Below are 22307 nucleotides of genomic sequence, written 5' to 3' on the forward strand. Positions count from 1 at the left end.
AGTACAAGTCTTCTTGTCGACCTATAAGAAAGGGACACGTACCCGCCAAAGCCCCATGACAATGCGACTTCAACCAGCCCCACGACGTGCTGCTCGCGCGTGCACCAGCGCCACCCTATATTAACAATATTGAATTATATATTCTTTTCAATTGAAAATAAAAAAGGGATAATTACACTCCCCTCCTCTAAAATTTTGGTGTAATATACGTAAATCTTTTATAATTTGAAAAACTATATCTAACACTCTTGAAGTTTGCTTTTTTCTAACAAATTAGTCATTCCGTCGATCAAAATTCACTGAATTTATCGATATTAGTAAAAAAAAAAATTTGAACGAAAATTGATATTTACCCTCCATTGGCTTGTTACTAACTTATAGCAAATTAAATAATTTTTTATAATGAATTAAATTACTCTTATAATGGTGAAAATATATTATATCACATGTATTAACACACGAGGGTTATTGATCATAAAATAATTTATTTGACTTGTAATAAGTTAATTTGGGTAAAAATAGATTTTTTTTTCAATTTATTTGTTGATATCAATACTTTCGATAAATTTGAACTAACGGAAGAACTTATTTATTAGACGAAAACAAATATCAGGAGTGCTAGATGTAATTTCTCAAACCATAAGGAGTTTAGGTGTAATTACACTAAACCTCCGGAGAGGAGAATGTAATTATTCTAATATTAAATTATAATTTCAAGATAAAAACAATGAATTATGATTATATTTTTTATTGTTTTAATTATGTTTAGAAAACGAAACATAGCTTGAAATTAGTATTATTCAGCTCGTTTTAATTTATTTAGACAATTGTAAATAAATAAAATAATAGGAAGGTTGTCTCAAACGCCTGAGAGCGAGTGAAGGGGGATTAATCAATCAGTTAAGAAAGTTTAACTCAGGTAATCTAACATCATTATGGAGGTTTTTTCAGTTAAATTGTGGTCTGTTGGTAAATTCATGAAACCAACGGCTCAGATTTGCTCTTGAAAAGTTGACGGATGGGATCCGGTGAAAATAGCATTTGTCTTGTTTTAAAAGGGGGGAGTTGTGTGAATACGGGTAGGTGTAAAGTCAATAAATGCATAATTACAAATTTTTGAGGAGGAACTGCTACTGCTTACCGGCAACCTCCTTGGCCACAATTTAAGTCACCCCAACCCCCTCCTCCTCCTCCCAAAAAAAAAAAAAAAATAATAATTATATTTACATCATCTGATCAATGATTTATTTATAAAAATTATTCATATTTTTTTTATAATTAAAAAATCACTCCCAATAATTAAAAAATTAGAGTAGCTTGTATGCTGATGTTAACGCTTTTTTGAGTATACGAGTAATTTAAAAAAAAATTATATATTTGAAACGAATTATTAATACATAAAAAAGAATGTGGTCCAAATAACAAATAATAATTTACTTTTACTCTATTATTGATTTATGATGATTAGTCGAGAACTTTAATGTAAGACCACAAAGTACAAATTGACAACATAATGAATGCTGCAATGACTATATCGAATGTATTCTGGTGAATCACACACACTCCTATATATAATTTATTTAGAATTTATGATTTACATATAAATAAGATTAATATTCAGAAAATATTAAAAATATAATTTATAAAATTTCTTGATACTCAAATCAAATATGGTCAGATCTAATTAATATATATATACACACCAAGTATTATTTTATTTATTAATACTTGATCAATTTTTTTTATTTATAACAATCATGTTGTAAATGTAGAAATAAAAATAAAATTAAAAAGCATATAAGGATAAAAAGAAAAAGGAGGGGAGAGAGAATAAAACCGGAAGAGCAGGTGAGGCGGTAAAAGTTGGTGAAGTTTGACTAGGCAGTACGTGGCGGGCAGAGGATGGGGGAAGCAGGTTTAAATGATTTAGGTGGCTGCATTCAATTGCATTCTTCCCACTACCCTTCTCTCTCTCTCTTTCTCATGCGTCGTCGTCCCGTCGGCACATCATATTTTTTGTTATTATTGCCCCCTCCCACCTCCACATTTTGATGCATCACTTGTGCTTTTTGCATGTATATCATATTTTTTTTGTATTTTAAAAATATATTAAATAAAAATTTAAAAATTTAAAAAATATTATCGATACAATAAAAAAATTAATATACTGTGGTGAAAGATATTGTTGATCATAACTGACAAGTGTTTTTTTTTATATATATTAATATAATTCAAAGCATACTTATTAATTATTATACTATATGTATGCACTCTTCCCTCCAAATTTGGACCACAAAATTGAAAAGGAGGATCAAGAATTAGGATTGTCATGGGTTGGATTTTACTTTTGAAATTATATGATTTAGGATATAATTGCAACTATAGATTGAAAAGTAAAGATTTCTAATGATCTTTTTTAACTTTAGATACTTTTATTTTTTTCCACTATAATATGTTCTTCTATTTTATTTTTTTTAATAATTTTTGTTGAATTGTAATGTTAAGTCATTGCTTTAACCTACTAGAATAATTTGTTTATATTTGGATCAAATCGTGTATTTTCTTTCCATATCTGTCCCAATACTTGACGATTTTATCTCTGGATTCGGACCTCTATTTTCAAAACAAAAAGCAAATACGCGCCTTTACGTAGTCCATACATTATCGAAGAACATAATACTATTATATTTAGCGTTTAAGTTACTTTCAACTTGAATATTACTAAAAAAACGTAATACTTGTATTTTATATGCGTGTATTATGAGTGAAGTGTGACTGTTGAACAAATTTAACTATTTTTAGCAAACTTTTGGGATGTGTAGATTGCTTTACATGTAATGAGATAAGTGAGATGAAGGTTAAATGAGAAGATAAGCCAAGAGTTTCAAATTGGAAAGTCCACAATCAGCTGAAAACTCAGTTTTGCATCAACAGCGGTCTAGTTTGTTTGAATATGAAAACTTGTATCCAAACAAAGCTTGATCGTATTAAACCACTCACACATAAAGTGTAATATATCTGTCATGTAATTGGTCACTTTTTCTAAACTGTAAACCAATCACACAACAAGTGTATTGCACTTACCATAAAATTGATTCAAATTTATCCGAACCCAATCTAGATTATAATTCCCATTTGAACAATATCAGCATAGTATTATGTAGAACTTCAAGAACAGCTGCAAGAAAACAATGTTCTAGTGTCCCATGTTTTGTTCACATATATCAACAACGGCAAGAAAAGCAGCAACAGCAGATAAGAATCCAAAGTATAGGAATTCATCAAAGAACAGATTTTCAGAAATGCTGCAACATAGGTATCAGGCACACCTGCCCCCTTCAAGATTTCAGCATTAGGCACTATATATTCCTGCAGGCTCTCCACAGAAATGCCCGGAAACAATGAAAACTTCATCATCGGAACAATGGAAACTTCCAAGGAAACCAACACGTGGGACTATGTATTTGGGCGAATTTCAAGCTTCTTCCCAGCAAACCTGGTCCCAGTGTCAAAATCCTAACTGTGTCTGAGTTTGAGAAACATAAAGAGTGTAATAATACAATCTTGGGCAGAAAACTAGTTTCAGGAATGTATCTAAAGACAAATGGCCATTTCCCAACACCACACAAGATTTGGGCATCAGTCATATTATGGTTCCAGAAGAATGCAATAACAGAGTTTCTGGCCTTGCAGGGGAATCAAACCTGAAATGTTTAGACTTTTTTGGAGGAAAAACCGTGTGCCTTTCTGAGGTAAGTTGCAGGGAATGAGTCTTGATTTGCGCTCTCTGCAAAGCTGCTTAAAGTAATTAAAATCATCTAACTCAATCGTTGAGTTATTTCGAGTGCAATCATATTCCGTAAGACTAGATGCACAATTTAGTTAAAATCATTTGTTATTTCACGGAGAAGGTTCTACTTTTACTTTTTGAAACATTTTAAGCTCATTCCAAACTTTCTATATTTTAACATTTTAAGATTACGTGATGACTCATAGTTTAATTCTCTTTAAAATTGGAGATAATTATATTGATTGATATCAACATAACTTGGTTATATATACGACCCAAAAATAAAGTATGATTTCATCAATACAGAAAGTTGAAGGCCACTTATGAAGGAGCAGAAAAGGGCATGTTTGGTAACCATTTTACCTCTGCAGGTACAAGATCAGCAATAAACATGATATGTAAGAACTGCACAAAAGGTAGGCCAACAATGCAGAAGTTAAGCATCAGATATCAGATTCCACCAGAAAGACATTGTCATTCACCAAAATTTCTACAAAAGCAGAAAGAGTTGGGAGACAAAGGGATAAGAAAGTTGAATCAGCTCCCAAACAAACAGCGGACAAGAGAGTTAGTATTCTGGTTTTCATATGCATAGAATTTAATCTAAACTTATACACAATGAAAGGAAGACCAGTTAAAACTGATAACACAAAAAATTCCATGGGGACTGTTCGAGTGATTGAATGTGCAAGTATATGATGAAGAAAGATTCACAAACTTGATTGCAGCGGCAAGAGTGGATGAATAGATATCAATCACTTATCATACACTTTGACATTGCCAGCTTGTTCCTGATAGAGCTGCAAGAGTCCAGGAACTTCCTTCTCATAACACATGACAAACTTCTTTAAGAAATCCTTCTCTGTGGATTCAACAACGGGAACCAATTTGGAATGTTTCTTTATCAAACCATTCGCCACCAAAATCTTATAAACTGAACATCTAGGCCTAATCCTCTTCTCCAAGCTATACGAAATTAGTTGCGGCCTCTTCAACACAAGGGAATGATCAAAGCCCATGTTGTTGACAAGAAAATCCATTACAGCCATTATCTTACACTGGCACCAACATGCAATAAGGATTCTTCTCAAATGCCGAGATAATCTCATCATCCGACCAACCCCACTTCTTATAAATAGCCACCTTCTTTTCCGACATGGATTTACTCATTGACCGATGCACTTGAAGGCTAAAACGAACCTCAACACAGATGGGCTAAATCCCATTTTCTTGACCTCCTCTACGGTTTTCCTAAACCTTTTCTCATCTAACATAAATACCCTGGGCTGGTAAACCACCAAGAAGATAACTTTCTTATCCGGAACACCTGCCTCTCTCAAAACTTCAACATTAGGCAGCAGATGGCGTTGCAAATCACAACACAAGATCCTAGCATGCTTCTTCATGGAGACAAGATTTAACCCATTTGATTCAAACAGACTCTTCATATAACTATAAGATGGGATAATATGTTTCTCTAAACTCCTTTTGAAGATACCAGGTGCCGCCATGAAAATCTTGGCCACTTCAATATCAGAAATCCCCAATGACAGGAAAAACTCAATCTTGGGCAAAAGGGTTTTCTCAGGATCAGAGACAATAATACACGGGAACCTTCTGACCATGCTTCGGATTTGCTCTGTTGTGAAACCATGGTTCTTCAAGAATGCAATCACTGAATCAGGTTTTTCGGTGGACTCAATGTTCAAGTGCTTGGCAGCTGAAAACGCCTTTTCCCGGGAAAGCTCCCATGTTTTCATGAGGTAATTTGCGGTAAAAGAGTCTCGTTTTGCAAAAAACCAGATGGGTCTCGCAGCTGAAGAAAACAATTTGAGTTGAAGATAACATAGCTTGCCATGGGACGGAGAAACAAGGCTAGTAACAGAAAAGTTGGTCCGAAACCAAAATCTGCAAAGGGAATTCAACATCAGAGCATCGAATTGCCCGGAAGAACCCACCAACTGAATCAGATTATCCTCCCTCCTCCGATCCTCTTTCTCTCACTTAAACCCTAAATCCCAGTACCCATTTCCAGTGTACGAATTCGGAGACAGAGCGGCCACGAAAACGATGCCGCGTTTCATGCCCCGAAGCACCATTCTTGGTTGTTTGAGCTTTCACAAAATGCGACCATCTCAAATTTCTCACGTTACCATATCTGCCCAAATAAAAGTACATAGGTAATAAAACATTGAACCAAAATCACCACTCAACCCCCCACCATTTTGTTTTTGTTAATCTCAGTCCCATTCTCCTCATCTCTATAATATAGTGCTAACTTATAATGAATAGAAAATTAAAATTACAATATGAACTCAAACCATCTCAAAGGAAAAGGTATGTATAGCATTTACTTTTCAAACGAAATATCAACCTTTTGAATATTAGTGAGGGACAAAAGGAAATAATTAAAGGGCATAATGGGATTTTTCATTTGATATCGTATTCGACATATCGATTAAATGATAATTATATATTGATATGCATAGTTAAAAAATAATATTTTATTTTTATATTATTTATCATAAATACATGAATAATAATATAAATACCCGTTTAACTTCATTACAAAAGGGGTATACAAAAATAAATTGAAATATCTTATATTTAGAGATTGTTCAACTATGTTGGATCGCTTGTAGGCTTGGGAACAAGTCTGGATTTTTCAGATCCTCGCCATGAATCCACACTATTTGAGTAAAAAATAAATTGCGTATCGACGAGCAACATGTCAAAACAGATAGGACTCATATGGAATTATGACGAGTCTTGAGTCTATCCTAACCCACACTGTGTTTGCATCTTATTTATTTATTTTTACATATTTTCAACTGTTTGCCTTTTGGTTGTTTCACATCAAAGATAATTTTTTTCAATGTTATTTATTGATTTGTTTTTATGTGTGTTTAAAACACATATGCTTAACAAATGGAGTTTAGGTTCTTGAAACTTAGTTGGTTTCAAGTATATTTTTTAAATATAATATTAAATGCATGTACGAAAAAAATACAAATTGTATTTTTTATTTTTTAATCATATAAGTTGAAAATAAAGACCAAAAAGCTCTCCCTACTTACTCAATCTATTGGGGAGGGGGAAGAATAATAGGGTCGGACCCGTTTCCACGGGTTATGTACTAGAATACGATAAAAAAAAGTTAGAATGGAATATTTTCAAATATATTCAACGTGCCTCGTTGGTATTCTTAATGACTTACTAAATAATAAAATAACAATTTCAGTATATATAATCGCTTTGCTACATGAATTAAAATTTTGGCTAAATTTCCAAAATTATATTAATTATTCAATAAATAAAAAATGGAAGGGAAGGAATCTTTTTATTTGACTATTATTACTCATTAGGCCTAAGGTTGGACCAATGAGCAATGAATTTAAAAATGTGGTGGAGAGAAGTAGAGAAACCATATCTCGAGGGACTGCATCTGCAATTAAATAACCCTTTGAAAACAAAATTCTGAACACCCAATACAAATACAAAGAGTAGAGTTTCGCGGCTATTACCCCCACAGCGGAAATTAAATTAAAATAATTTTCATTCCTCCTCCCACCCTTCTCTCTCTAAAACACTCCCCCTTTCTCTCTCTAAAGTCACACTCTACGCACAAAATTCGTAATCTCATCTCTTTCGCTAGCATTTGTTCATAAATTTCAAATCTCCAGCTTTTTCTCCAATGCGGTGAATTGAATTTATCGGAAAGGTAAAGAGGAAGAAAAAGGGGTGGTTTTTTTTTTTTTTTTCTTTCTTTCTTTAGTTTTAGCTGATCTTTTGGTTTCATTTCATAACTGAGTTTTTGAATTTGAGTTGTATGTAGTTAGGGTTTTAAGTGATTGTTCCTTAATTTTCTTTTTTTGTGATTCTTGCTGGTTGTCGTTGATCAAAGGTGCTTCTTTTCTTTCTTCTTTTTTTTTTTCGGTTTTTTGGCTGCGAATTTGAGGCTTGTTCTGTATCTGAGTTGTTTTCTTGTTGATTTCACCTTTTGTGTCCTTGATTTTGCTGGAAAGTCGTAAAGGTCGTTGATTTAAGTTTTTGAAGTGCGTCTAATTTTGAATTTTGAGGATCTTTTAGCTGAGTGTCTTTGAGTGAACTCTGTCCGCGTTCGGGAGGTGATGTCGCATGTATATGAATGTGGCGGAATTGGCGTTGAATGTAAAATTGGAGCTATCATCTACTTCAATATTGAGTACGTCTTAAAATGTCTTAATTTATTTGTTTTTAAGTTATCCAGGATTTAATCACTTCTCTTGGCTAGTTTTCTATGTGGGTTTCTCTCTCTCTCCTCTATCTTCATTTTTCTTAGCTTCACAATTTATTTTTCTTTTTGGATGTTTTTTTTCCCTTAATTTTAATGCAGATTCCTTTTTTTTTTTTGGTGCTCATGTGACATTGCTTTAGTTAGATTTCAAGATAATTTTAAACGTCGAAATGGGTTTTGCAAATTTTATATATGTTTTTTTTCTGTGTTTTGTTTCTGCTATTCCGTGGTCCTAACAAGTATTTAATTCTGATTGTAAGTTTATTTGCCGCATTTTTACTTGTTCTGTTGAATAATTATTCATGGACGAGGATTCAGATAATTTTCTTGAGGAAAGTTGTGAGATTCTTCTTTGGGATTATAGTTACTTGTAGTTCCATAAAAAAACTTTAAGGTATTTATGCTCTCTATGTTTGTTCACATTTTTACTTTCTAATTTTCTTGACTATTTGTGATTTGGTTCTTGGTTAGCTGATAATGGGCCCCACGAGAAAGTCTAGAAGTGTGAATAAGCGATATTCTCAAGTGAACGAAGTATCTCCTAGCAAAGATGGAGATGGTTCTAAAAGAAGCAATAGTCGTGTGAGTTTCTGATGAATTATTATATTTCCTGTTACGTTTCACTTCCCCTGCTGAAAACTCACTCCTTGCTTGAGCTTGCACATGCCTTTTCATAGTTATCTTCAACTGGATTTATGATATCATTATCTTTTTTTATCATTTGTATAGTTGCTCACTACATAACATAGAAACTTTTGTCTTGAGTCTCACATCACTTTGGTTGTTATGGAGGTCCGTAGCATGAGTTTTCCTGCTGCATAGACTTTCTTGAGCTGTGGATCTCGTATAGATAATGGGCTATTTTTCCACTCACTTTTCTCCATTTTTGTGATTCAGACCTCCCATATATAGACTAGTAGGTAAATTCTTTTCAAGAAACTTAACACAAGTTTTGGTGATTGAGGTCTGTCCTGTGAGTTGGGATGCAACTTAGAAAGAGACCTTAGCTTACAATTACAAGGTTGCAAAAACGCTCCTACTTCCATTTCATTTATTATGTATGTAACACTGACATGTGAGTTGTAACTTGAGGTATTGCCAGCTTGAATCTTATAACAAGCTGTTACATCCGGCTCTGGCATGATCTCCCACCGGAAGTTATACCCAGTCATGCATGGTTACTGGGTTATGCATGTGCAGCAGCAGAATAACTATCTTTTTTTATTTTTTAATGCAGAAAAGGAAGTTGTCTGACATGCTTGGGCCTCGATGGACCATGGAAGAGCTAACTCGTTTTTATGATTCTTACCGCAAGAATGGTAAAGATTGGAAAAAGGTTAGTTCAAATTTATGTTAGACCTATTGACTAGTACATGCATGAACGACTGGTTTAATTTGTTACCAAAAAGTTATTTTACGTAAAAGTTATCCAATCTTTTCAAGATAAATTCGAGCAACGCTTTCTAGGTAACCTTAAAATCACAAACGAAGATCTATTGGACCTGATCCTTTCATGGTTTAAGCAGGGATTATCATGCCTTTCTGTATGAGCTAGTTTGTTGATTGCCACAAGCTTGTCTTTATCTTTGTTTTTGGCACTGGTACAGGTGGCCAACGCTGTGAAAAATCGATCTTCAGAAATGGCAGAGGCTCTTTACACAATGAACAGGGTACATTCTGGTTTTTGATTTATTTTGTTGAGAGTAATTACAAGATCAGTTCTGTTTTCGTGCTACAAGCATTATTACTTATTTTCGACTCTCTCTGTCACACACTATTTTATCTATGAAAATTCTCTCTTTCTTTTGGACTCCTATTTCAAGGCTATTCGTGCCTAGAGAGAGCACCTCTATATGGTCTATGACAAATGGTTTTGTACAAACCTTTGTTCCTTACCTTTGGCTCTAAAATTTATATTGGCCTAGGATGAGCTTAAGATGTCAACATCAGATGATCCTATTTATCGATATCTAGTAAATAATTGCATTAATTGAGACTCCCATGCAGCCTTGACTTTAATGTTTGGAATGTCATAGTACGTCAAAGTGAAATGACTTAAGATATAGGCATCTGTATCATATGCACAATAGCAAGAGATAGTTGTTTCTTAATGAACGGACTACAGAGATTATATGTTTAGAGAAATAGTAGTTTTGACATGGTAGTTTTTAAGATAGTGATGATCTATTCTCAGCACTTTAATAAACTAAAACCGACACTAAGTCTAAAATTTGAAAGTTGTCTGAGTTTCGACATCACAACATGATGAGACTGCATATCACCATGCTTCAACTACAATTGTATTGTTTTTCACTTATTTTCAGGTCTTAAATTTCAGGCGTACTTATCTCTTCCACACGGAACTGCTTCTGCAGCGGGGTTGATTGCTATGATGACTGATCACTACTGCAATTTGGTGAGACTATTTTCAATTCGATTATCAAGCTGATAGCTGCAGTCAACTTTATGTCATCAAGTGCTTAAATACTACCATAACATAATTAATAATTAACATATGTGACAAAAGCAGTTAGGTTTTGTTTACATTCTTATTTCTTTCCCTGTTCCTCAAGCATGTTTGTGCTCCAGCTTTCTGTATGCCTGGCTGAATTCTAGTTACAACTCGGTATAGCTTATATACTCTGATATTTTTATTCAAGTTTGTATATATAATCAATAGAAATTCAGTAGTAATGGTGGCTCATAATTTTGTGGGGATGGAAATTCATTTTTCGAGTTATCTTGTGGTATGTCAATTTTCCTCTGATTTCACCGAACAGGATTACTAGTATCTTTTGATGACATGTGTACTATGTGTTATTCTTGGTTTGACAGGCAGGAACTGATAGTGACCAAGAAAGCAATGATGGAGTGGAATCATCTCAAAAGACTCAGAAGCGTGCTCGTGGCAAAGTCCAACCTCCTACCTCTAAACCATCAGCCGATCCATTTGTGCCGCATTCTCCAACCATAACCTCAAATTATGGTTGTCTGTCATTGTTAAAGAAGAAACGCTCTGGTGGTATGTTAAAATGAAGACAAATCAAGAGTTGGTTTATTATTGCTATGCTTTACAACTCATATACTGAACCTTTGTTTGGATTCATGTATCTCTGCTGCATAGTTTGTAAGTAGGCACAATACCTGCATATAAATACATAAAACTTGAAATGGGTATATTTCTTTGGAACATTTACATGTCTTCTCAGGATTACAAATTTGTAGCTGAATTTCCTTTTATGCATAAGAATCATCTTGGAATTCCTTGTAGTTCTTTGTGTGAATTTCTCTTTTGGCCCATGGTATCATATGCATTTTCTATCCCTTTTAATGTTTATATCATAGTGGACATTCTATGTCTCGTGGTAAATTGTCTTTTCTTTCCCGTCTGCACAGTACTTCTTCTCAAATTAAAGAGAGTTCACAAGTTTTTCTCTTGTTTTCTTTCTTTTCCCCATTGCTTTCTTGCTGCTATTCACTGATGTACAATAAGCTATCTTTCTGAGAATATATTGTATGGACTTTCCTTTTAGGAACCAGACCTCGTCCTGTTGGAAAAAGGACTCCAAGGTTCCCCGTCTCATATTCATATGAAAATATCAATGGGGAAAAATATTTTTCTCCAACAAGGCAAGGCTTGAAACTCAAGGCCAGCACTGATGACGATGAAGTAGCTCATGAAGTAGCCATAGCTTTGGCAGAGGCATCGCAGAGAGGTGGTTCTCCTCAGGTTTCTGGAACTCCCAGTAAAAGAGCTGAAAGTGTCATGTCATCACCTTTTAGGCATGCTGAAAGAAAGGTAATGGTTTCAACTTATTTACCTAAAACAATTTCTTTAGCCAACTTAAAGAATTGCTGTTGGTCACAGAATTCTGTAGCAGAAATGGTCAATGCCAAGCCCTTGGCTGCTGACACGGATGAAGAGGATTTGGAAGGAAGCACAGAAGCTGACACTGGCGAGTTGTCTGGGTATAAGCCTTGCATGACGGAATCTGCAAGTTTCCTTACAACAAGGCAGAAGGGGACTAAAGTTGAAGGGAAGAAGATTGAAGTTGATAACAATAATCAGAGTCATTTGGATAACATCAACGAAGAATGCAGTGGAACAGAGGAAGGTCAAAGGTTAGGTGCAACAAGTGGGAAATTTGATGTAGAGGTTAATAACACCAAGAATTCGAGGTCCTTCATGCAGAGTCAAAAAAAGAAGAGCAAAAAGGTTCTTTTCGGAAGAGGTGCGGCAATTCTTTTTATTCCTTTCTGGGTTAAGCTTTGAATCCTTGTTTATCTCTCTGAAATTTGTGTAGCCAGATTATAGGACTTTGTATTTGATGTGTTGGTTATATTCAGAAAGAAAGTTTCTGATTCATGTCTTCAGCATAGTGATAGTTATATATCTGTCTGTAACTGATTGTTTTATGGAGTCCGGAGCTAGTATTTATAGAAATAAGTGATACTCGGCAGAACTTGCTTGCTTATGTTTCAAGTTGCTTAATATAATTAATGTTCCTTTTCCTATGTTGCGTAGCCCCTATAGTTCTTATGAAATAAGTGCATAATACATGCGAGTATAACTACAACCTTGTTAGTGCATTAGTCAAATGCCTTCTTGCATGTGGAACCTGAGATGTTAAGATAGGCTTTTGTCTTTCAGACATTTATTTGGGCCTAGGGACTATAAGTGCTAATTTCACTGAATATACTATTTTACTCAACAATCTGTTCAATAAAAGATGTTGATCTTTTTAGATGAAGGCCCCGCGTTTGATGCCCTGCAAACTCTGGCTGATCTGTCATTGATGATGCCAACAGAAAATGAAGATGGTATGTAATCTGCGTGCACATTTTTTTATTTTAAATAATCTATGATGGCTGTGAAATTTATTGCATATATTTCAATTCTGCTTTGTTGGTTTCCTTCTTGTTTGCTTTAACATGTGTAATCATCTACTTCTCTGCAAGATGCATATTGTGATTGTTGCTTTGTACGCCATTGTACTTCTTGTATGGTGTCTGCATATAGATCCATCATGGTTTGCACAATTTCCTTAGAATGTGGGGACTTTTAGGGTTCTGATGATGATAGTGCCTCAGTTATCTTTATTGAAGGTTGTGATTTTCAATGCTGTTTTCTTCAGTAAGCAGTTAATTTCATTATAAGGAGGTAAACCTGGGAGATTAATCAATTTTTCCAATTTCCATCTTGGATGTTTGGTCTGGTTGTAAGCCTATTAGGATTTTGAATTTATTTGTTAGAGAAAAGATTAAGATGTTTCCATTAGATGACATTGTGAAGTTCATGGATTACATCTGGTGTAATTCTTTATTTGATTTCTCTGCAATCAGATATATATTATGAATTTACTTGTATGCTCTTGGTTGATTGAACTATTTTTTCATTTATCAGAATCAAGAGTGCAGTTTAAAGATGAACATGATGATCATGTCGGTGAATCTGTACCATTAGAAGCTCTGCCAGCAAACCAGCCAAGAGAAAAACGTAGATCCTCGGGCGTAAGAATGAAAGGGCATCTTGTATCAAGTTCTGAAGTTGCTCCCAGCAAAACATCAAAACCTGGAAAAAGTTCAATTTTTGATGTTAGTTCTGTTCCTGAAGAAAACCACGATTCTCATCAGCCTATCACCAAAACAACGAGAAAAAAACCAAAAATGCAAGTATCTAAGGTGAGAAAGGCATATTTCTTTTTCGTCACTCGTCACCATTGTGAACTTGATCTCTGGCATGGTTAGTTTACCGAATTAATTTGCAGATTCAAAAATCTGAAGCTCATCCGGATATTCATCTTGGTGAATCTCTGGGGAGTGAGGTACTTTACTTTTGCTCTATGCTTTTACTGTTTTTAACATTATTATTAACTTTATTACTCTTTCAAGATAATTATGGATTGAATCTCTTCAGAGTAGATATGCACATCATTTATTTTTCATTTTCTTAAATAGGTGGAATTATAAAAATCTGAAATTCAATGATTCTTTAGAAATTTGCTGGTGTTGGATGCTAAAAAGTTCTACTTGTGATTGGTTTAAAAACTTCTTCTTTATTGGTCTCAAATAGCTTAGTCACCTCCCAAGTAATTTGGTTCTGTAGTGAACTCACTGAATGGTAATGCTGTTTTCCCTTAGGTTGGAGATGCAGGGAAGAAATTAACGAGCAAGATCAAGAAATCAGCCCGAAGCAGTTCACCAAAATTGATGAAAATTTCAGAAAATTCTTCCAGTGCTGATCTACGGAAAGAAGGGAGCGATTCAGCCCAATCAGACATACAGGTTCCTGTGGTTAACCAGGTCAATTTACCTACTAAAGTTAGAAGCAGGCGTAAAATGAACCTGAAAAAACCACAGATTCAGAAAGATTTGAAATTTCCGGATAAAATCTCTGATGACCAGAGTAATCTGCCTTTTGGTTCACTCCATAACACAGCATTTAATTTAAAGGTCTGGTTTTCTTCAATTCCTTCACTTCTGCAGTTTGATAACTGAAATATTAGTTTTCACTTTTCCTATTCTGTCATACAGGAAAAACTGTCTAATTGTTTGTTGAATCAGCGTTTGAGGAGATGGTGCACTTATGAATGGTTCTATAGTGCCATTGATTATCCATGGTTTGCAAAAAGCGAGTTTGTTGAATATTTGTATCATGTTGGATTGGGTCATGTTCCAAGATTAACTCGTGTGGAGTGGGGTGTCATAAGAAGGTATACTTATGCAGTTTTTAATAGTTCAACTTTTTGGCTGTTGATCATCTAAGCCGGATGGTCCAAAAGTATGGCAATGCATCACTCTTTACCCTAATGTTAAAGCAGTTCTCTTGGTAAACCACGACGATTTTCGGGGCAATTCCTGAAGGAAGAAAAGGAGAAGCTTAATCAGTATCGGGATTCCGTTAGGAAACATTACACTGAGCTCCGTGAAGGCGTAAGGGAAGGATTGCCGACCGACCTTGCAAGGCCTTTGTCAGTTGGACAGCGTGTCATTGCAATTCACCCCAAAACAAGAGAGATTCATGATGGAAGCGTGCTAACTGTTGATCACTCAAAATGTCGGGTACAATTTGACCGGCACGAACTAGGGGTCGAATTTGTCATGGTATTCTACTTACTGACTTGCAGCTTGTTCTCATGATCTCATTGTATATTGATGTTTTACAACTGAAATCCACACTATTGCTTAAATATAATAAATGCACTACTAAAACTCTCGGACTAAGTATTTCTAACCTTTTTAAGGTTATTTTTCACCAGATAATCTGAACCTACCTGCAGTTCTTAGATCGAGCCTTTATTCTTAACTTCCTTTTTCTTAGTTATTATTTTCTCTAGTTGTTGAAAAAGATAGGCACAACTGGGTATATCTACACATGAAAGTTAATAGACATGAAAGGTTGAAGCATATTTGCTATCCGCTTCACCACAAGGTTGAAGCATGATTTACTATCCCCTTCCCCAAAGGGTTGAAGCATAATTTAGTACCGATTTCATGAAAACCATTGTGTTAGTTATTGAATATGTTTTCTATACTATAGGCATTAAATAATAAAGAAAAACTCATGGTAACCATTTGAGCCGATGAAATCCGGTACTTCATGGTGGACCTACCTGTATCATTTTCTGGTCCAATGGCATATCTTGCTCTTATGCATGTTCGATGTAAATTATCTGCTAAGCTCCACTTTAGTTGTGTCTGATTCGAGATGACCTTTGCCGATCTCTGTGTAAAGAATAATATTTTATGGGAGAGAATGTGAATGGACAACCTAATGACTATTTGTTAATGCTTTAGCATTTTCTGTTTTCTGCAAAAGACTGAATTTTGCTTCTTTTATTCTGTTTATTTTCCTTCTGTTTGCTTTTGTTTCTTTGTGTGGTTTATGCAACTCTTTTGCTTGCTAGGATATTGACTGCATGCCCTTAAATCCTTTGGAGAATATGCCTGCTTTGCTTGGAAGACACACAGTGGCAGTTGATAAATCTTTTGAGAATTTCAATGAACTACAAATACATGGACGAGCAAAAGAGCACATCAAGCTTTCCCCTGGTGACAATCTGGATAGCATTGATGGTATTTCTCAGTTGCCTCCATTAGCTAATCCTGCCATTTTGTTGGACCAGACAAAGGCATGAATTCTCTCCCTAATTTTCTTCTAACTAATTTGCATTATATATTCATTTCTACTCAAGTTCAGTTACCATTTTAGCCTCATGGATAGATACATTACAAAAAACTCAGCAGTGTCAACATTGCCAACATTATTGGAGTCTTTGGGAAATTTTGAACTATTATTAGTTGGAACTTTCTATTGCTTGGAATATTTATATGTTATTTGTTATTGCTGATGCATTCTAATTTTGACTTTAAATATGAGCTATTTATATGATTGAAAACCTCTAGGTAGTTCTGGAAAAAATTATTTAGTGGAGAATGATCTTATTTACGTGAGCTTGCTGATCTGTAAAAAATAGTGAATTGGCAGTTTTTCATCTGACTATGTATTGCATTTCATTAATGGCTCTCTGCTTCTCACTAGCAAAAGATTATAAGTTCAGTGTAGAACAGAGTATCTCAAGTAAGATTCTGTTCACCAGGTTGCTTCTGCAAATACCAATGTGCAGACAAGGATTGGACCTGCTGATGCTGCAACTTACCAGCAGATGGCATATTCTCAGCCTAGTACACTAGCTCATGTCCAGGCAAAGGAAGCTGATGTTCAAGCTCTTGCTGAGCTGACTCGTGCTCTTGATAAAAAGGTATCAGTCTTCCCCTGATGATCTGTTTAATATGTTGTTGTCAACTCAATCAGCAGCCTTCTTTCTTGATTATCTAACAGTTAATACATGGATTTATAAGTATCTCTCAATAATGACATTATTTGCTGTTTTATGGATGGATTATGCGGGTTTGTTCTCTCAGCCATTAAGTATGTTAGTATCTTTTTCATCTGAACGCCATTACTATATGATAATAATTGGAGCATCCTGCTGTGTACCGGAATTAACATCAGTGCATTAGAATGCTCATTCTTTTGTTTGCACTCATATATGCAGGAAGCTATTGTTCTTGAGTTGAGGCGCATGAATGATGATGTGTTAGAAAATCAGAAGGATGGTAATAGCTTTTTGAAAGAGTCAGAGCCATTTAAAAAGCAGTATGCTGCAGTACTTATACAATTGAATGATGCCAATGAGCAGGTATTAATCATCATACAGGAGACCTAACACCTTCATTTTTCCTCATATTGGCAAATCTTGTTGCATTTGGATCACAATAATTGTGGAACAACTTTTTTTTTGGCAGGTTTCTTCAGCTTTACATTGCCTGAGAGAACGGAACACATATCAAGGTAAATGTCCACTTACATGGCCGGGGCCGGTGAGCAATCATGCTGATGCTGGTGGCACATTGAACTCCTCTGATCGTTCTGCATATCAAACTCAAGAATCAGGATCAAATGTGAATGAAATCATGGATAGCTCAAGAACTAAAGCCCGAAAAATGGTGGATGTAGCTATGCAGGTAAGGAAGGCATTCAATTCTGTATTTCAATTGCCTCCTCTTTAGTCTTAAGTGCTTCGATGTTTTGTGATAAACATGTTGTAGTCAAGCCATTGTGTGAGAGAGTCAATACTTTGAATTTGGTCCAGAACCTGATGTTAACATAGACTAGCACTTGTTTCTGACATTTATCTTGGTTTGGCTTTTTGGATGACAAAAATGTTTCAGAAAACTATCTGAAGTACATTTTACTTCTGACTAGCCTCAACTAGTATAAAATTCAGCGAATTGGTGAAAGTTGAATTCCTCACTTAGGTGTAAGATTCCAAAAGACATGGTGCCTCCTATTGTCAGCATAATGTGAAAGGATACTGTAATTTAGACCAGCAATGAATGCTCTCTGTATGATCTCATTTGTTTTTCCTTTGGTAATTTTTTTATATCTTTTCCTGTTGTTGCACACAACACAAGCAGAATGAAATGCAATAATCTCTTGGAATAACAGCCACTTTCTATCAAATTGATTTTGAAGAGATTTTTCATATTTTTATAGGCAATATCATCACTGAAGAGTCGGGAGGATACCATCGAGAAAATTGAGGAAGCTATTGATTATGTAAATGACCGGCTTCCCTCGGACGATTCTTGCATGCCAGTGGTTAGTTCGTCCACCTTAACTCTGTAACTCACGGTTATCCATTCTGTCATGATCTGTTGATTTTCTGAATGTGAAAAATGTTACAGGCATCCGATCCTAAATTAATGAATTCATCCGATATCTACACTCAAATTCCTTCAGAGCTGATTGGAAAATGCGTAGCGACTTTGCTCATGATTCAGGTGAATTGTAGGAAGATAGCAAACACTCACCCCTCCCTGGATTAGATTCCTGACACAGGTGGTTGCATATTGTCCCCAAAGTGCTGATAAAATCATCTTTTGTATAATTGCAGAAGTGTACAGAAAGGCAGTTCCCTCCATCAGATATTGCAGAGATACTAGATTCTGCTGTAACAAGTTTACAGCCACACAGTTCTCAAAACCTTCCTGTTTATACAGAAATACAGAAGTGCGTGGGCATCATCAAGAACCAAATATTGGCACTAATACCGACTTAGTCAAATAACCTGTGATGGATGGAGGTTCTCTATGTATCTGCCTTATAGATAGTTAAGTTGGGCTTCATTCAGCTCTAAAGCTAGACCCTTTTCCCTTGGCTTCATAGGTCAAATGGATTAGCACTTCTACAACTTATTTCTGTCAGTTCTTACTACTAACTCTTATCCGGTAAATGAGCGTAGAAGGTTGACATAAACATTAGTGTCATTGCTCATTAATTCTGTTTAGTAGTGGCTTTGATTGAATAGCTTGTATTTTACATTGAGTAGGGGATTGTCTTAGCAAAGTTGTAAATTAATTGGAGAAACAGTTGAAAGAGCAATAAATTAATGATATTTGCCTGGTTTTCCAGCTCTGTAATTATCAGGCCCTAGATAACAACCATTGGGTCACATTAGAATATATAGGATGAACAAGAATTATAAAGACTTAAGATAACCCAAAGGTGTGGCCTAATCGGTTCAGAACATTCCAGAATTTTTCAGTATTGCTGTAACACTTTGCAACTTGGAACAATTGAAGTGTCACTGAATGTAAGCATGGCTAAAGTGGGCTTTGTGCTTCAAGCTTAAAAGGACTGGACAACAGTGAAAAACAACGTTTATATTCATCTATTCTAACAAACTTAGTTCGTGCTTTCTTTTTCAGATTGTAATCCAGAAAGTAAAGAAAAAGGCATTTTTTTTGGAGCTAATGGGTCTCACAATCCAAGATCCTAAGTTCCATGTTTAACAGATTCAGCTTCCCGTGCATCTGCCGATAACACTCCAAACTTCGATGTAGATCATAGTTTCAGCTTCTTTTTCGGTCTTTTTGATGTATTGGCAATGGAATCCTCAAGTTTCTGCAGAAGCATGGAGGACCTCACCATTTTGATACTAAGATTAATATCAACTAACAAATGGAAGCGAACATACAACATACCTTTTGTTTATTTTTTTTATTCTTCTCCTTCTTTTCCTTCTTTTTCTGTTTCTTCTTCTGCTTATGCTTCTTCATCACAGAGGTCTCTGTTTTCTCTTCTCCATCAGAGTCCTATCAATTTCACGAAAGGGATTCAACAACAATATGATAAGAAAAAAGAAACAGTAACAGAACTCTGCAGATTTAAGTTATCATATCATGGGGACTCCGAAAAGCTCCCCCCAGCTCTGGGTGGTTTAATTTAAAAAAAAAAGTTATCATATCATGAAAAAGGCACCTCAGAGTCCCCAAAAGTATTGACATGCTGAATCATTCTTCCTGATGTTGAAGTTCCACCTGAATAATACATAAGGAGATTTAGCATGATATCTTTAATAAGCAAAGTGGAGACACGAGTATACAATGAGATTGTATGGGCATGAGTTTGCTACAATGTTTATTTACTCCAATTATGACCACAAGAAAGAAGACACAATAATATTTTTTTCCAAAGAGAATTTTAAGGACAAAAGAAACCAATATGGAATTGGTGGCTTTCTACATCACATCTGGATTAAATATATGTTGAAGTTTTGGCAGGCTGAGTTGCAGAAAGACAATTCACATTTGTTATGGAACTGCCTGCGTACTTAAGAAAAGAGAAGGCCGAACATGTGCTTGCTCGTTAATCAATCCAACTCTAAAACACCCCACCCCCCCAACCACCACACATTCTTCCACACAGACACAGGGGATCACAAGCCTTTTTCTGACATAACTAAACAGACCTTTCTTTGGGTTTCTGGCAATCCTTTCAAGTTTCAAGAAACCAAGTATATCCTCTATGCCAAACTACTTGATTCTTCAGTTAAAGAAAAGAGAAATTTCTGAATCAGATACAAGGAAAAGTAAGAATCCAGTGGAATTCAATTTGCTAGCAAAATTGTAACACATACATCACAACCTAAAAAGAGAGAGAGCAGGACCAGACATGAAATCCAGGAAGTTGACACTAATGCTGCATTCAACACCGTTCTAAAACTTTTTTGAGCATTTTCCCATTCCAACTTTTAGCTTCCCAATAAAACACAACATACATCAACAAAGTCCTCAAAACTCAAAAAGTTTGAACGCATCAGCAATTCCATCACAAAAAGCAAACTTGTAGCTAAGTAATGATAGAACTACGCCTGACGAAAGAGAAAATTCAACCAAACATTTCAGCTTTGATGTAACTGAATAAAATGAGAAATCCATACTGCATTGAACAGTTTCTTTGGCATTCTTCACAGCTAATTCAACAAGCTTTGGATCCACAGAAGCCAACCCATTTGGCTCCTGAAGCTTTCTTTCAAGGAATTTAGCAAGAGCAGCTGCCTTGTTTGTCTTCAATGGCCCCCCAGGATGAGCCTGCCTTCACATAACAAAACCCTGAATATCAACACTTTCATAAACAACCACGCCACATAATAAAGGCAGCAACTAATATAAGTTCATATATGCAATTTATATGCATATATTTGCACCTGCACATACTTATAGCAGTGCATCTGGTAGAACATACCCTAATTGCCTATATCTTAGTCAACCACAAAAACATAATTCTCACTACGGATTTTACAAAATCAAATCGACTTGTGTAGGGTAATAATGAAGTATAATAATCAAACATGCGAAGCAAACTCAAAACCTAGAAAACATCTATCCCATTAATGAAGTTCGCGAGAAGAAACTAAATTAGTGAGAATAGCAAATTGATTAGGCTTATACACGCAACCTATTAACATTCATACGCAAGTAATGTATGTATGTAAAGGTTTAGGAACCTGGGTTGGGATCGGGTCTGAGTTGGCGCAGATGGAAGAGGAGCGAATTTGCTTCCTCTCAGAGCCCTTTTCTCCTCTTCCGTCAGACTTTCCATCTCTCTCTCCCCACCTTCTCTCTCAATGTGTATGTATATGTATAATGTATGTCCATTGTGTGTATAGAGAAGAGGATTTGAAGCCACGGAACCATTGAAACATATATGGATAAATTATGTTTTGGCCCCTTTACTTATTTTGACTTTCATGCTGGCCCCTTTACTTATTTTCCTTTTTTAATAAAAAAGTAAATTATCTATAATTTAACTTAATTACAATTACCATCTAATTATTCAAAAATTATTGATGTTCAGTATAATTATGTAAATCAAATTGAAAATTTTAATATTATCCTTACATCGTTAATCCTACAATGTATTATGCATTTACATGTAATAATATAATATAATATACATAAAATATGTTTTTTTTTCTTTTGGAAAAATAGTATTTATATACTCACAAGTCACAAGTTATGTATAATTAATTTCAGTAAGAAAAATCATATAGACAATATTTATTTAAGTAACCTTTACTAGTTTCCTATTTCATTACTTTGATGGGTTAATGAAACAACAATTTAGCTAAAGAAATCCTTCATAAGTTGCTATTATTAAAAGGGGGTTTTAGTTAAATCCAAAAGCAAATTTTCATCCATACACATGAAAATTCATATTTGTTGGATGAAACCCTATGGAAGGGGAGGGGGTTCTACTTTACTATTATTGTTATTAATAATTTTTTAAATAATAAAATTATATTTGTAATTAAATTCATTTCCTACCAAAAGGAGGTCTCAAATCATATTAATAATTTCAAGAAACAAGATTGTGATTAAATCAAAGTATAG

General features: G+C 34.9%; 2 protein-coding genes and 1 pseudogene across 2 annotated transcripts; 1 reads left to right on the top strand and 2 right to left on the bottom strand.

Moving 5' to 3' along the window:
- Positions 1-4218: 4218 nt before the first annotated feature.
- Positions 4219-6075, bottom strand: LOC105171595 (transcription termination factor MTERF8, chloroplastic-like; annotated as a pseudogene).
- A 1238-nt stretch (positions 6076-7313) lies between these two features.
- Positions 7314-19039, top strand: LOC105171494 (protein ALWAYS EARLY 3). Its single transcript, XM_020697299.2, has 21 exons — positions 7314-7511; positions 8538-8648; positions 9304-9402; positions 9674-9736; positions 10405-10482; positions 10902-11088; positions 11600-11865; positions 11935-12298; positions 12813-12887; positions 13471-13748; positions 13835-13891; positions 14208-14519; positions 14601-14779; positions 14888-15170; positions 15974-16198; positions 16667-16828; positions 17126-17269; positions 17376-17594; positions 18127-18231; positions 18318-18413; positions 18527-19039. The coding sequence occupies exons 2-21, from the start codon at positions 8544-8546 to the stop codon at positions 18689-18691; spliced, it is 3462 nt and encodes a 1153-aa protein (XP_020552958.1). The 5' UTR covers positions 7314-7511; positions 8538-8543; the 3' UTR covers positions 18692-19039.
- Positions 19040-19280: 241 nt separating this feature from the next.
- On the bottom strand, positions 19281-21581 carry LOC105171492 (E3 ubiquitin-protein ligase). Its single transcript, XM_020697302.2, has 5 exons — positions 21422-21581; positions 20855-21009; positions 19894-19952; positions 19617-19727; positions 19281-19536 (listed from the first exon to the last, which is right to left on the bottom strand). The coding sequence occupies exons 1-5, from the start codon at positions 21514-21516 to the stop codon at positions 19477-19479; spliced, it is 480 nt and encodes a 159-aa protein (XP_020552961.1). The 5' UTR covers positions 21517-21581; the 3' UTR covers positions 19281-19476.
- Positions 21582-22307: the final 726 nt, after the last annotated feature.

Source organism: Sesamum indicum, linkage group LG10, assembly GCF_026168435.1.
Source record: "Sesamum indicum cultivar Baizhima isolate 11 linkage group LG10, ASM2616843v1, whole genome shotgun sequence".
Taxonomy (NCBI): domain Eukaryota; kingdom Viridiplantae; phylum Streptophyta; class Magnoliopsida; order Lamiales; family Pedaliaceae; genus Sesamum; species Sesamum indicum.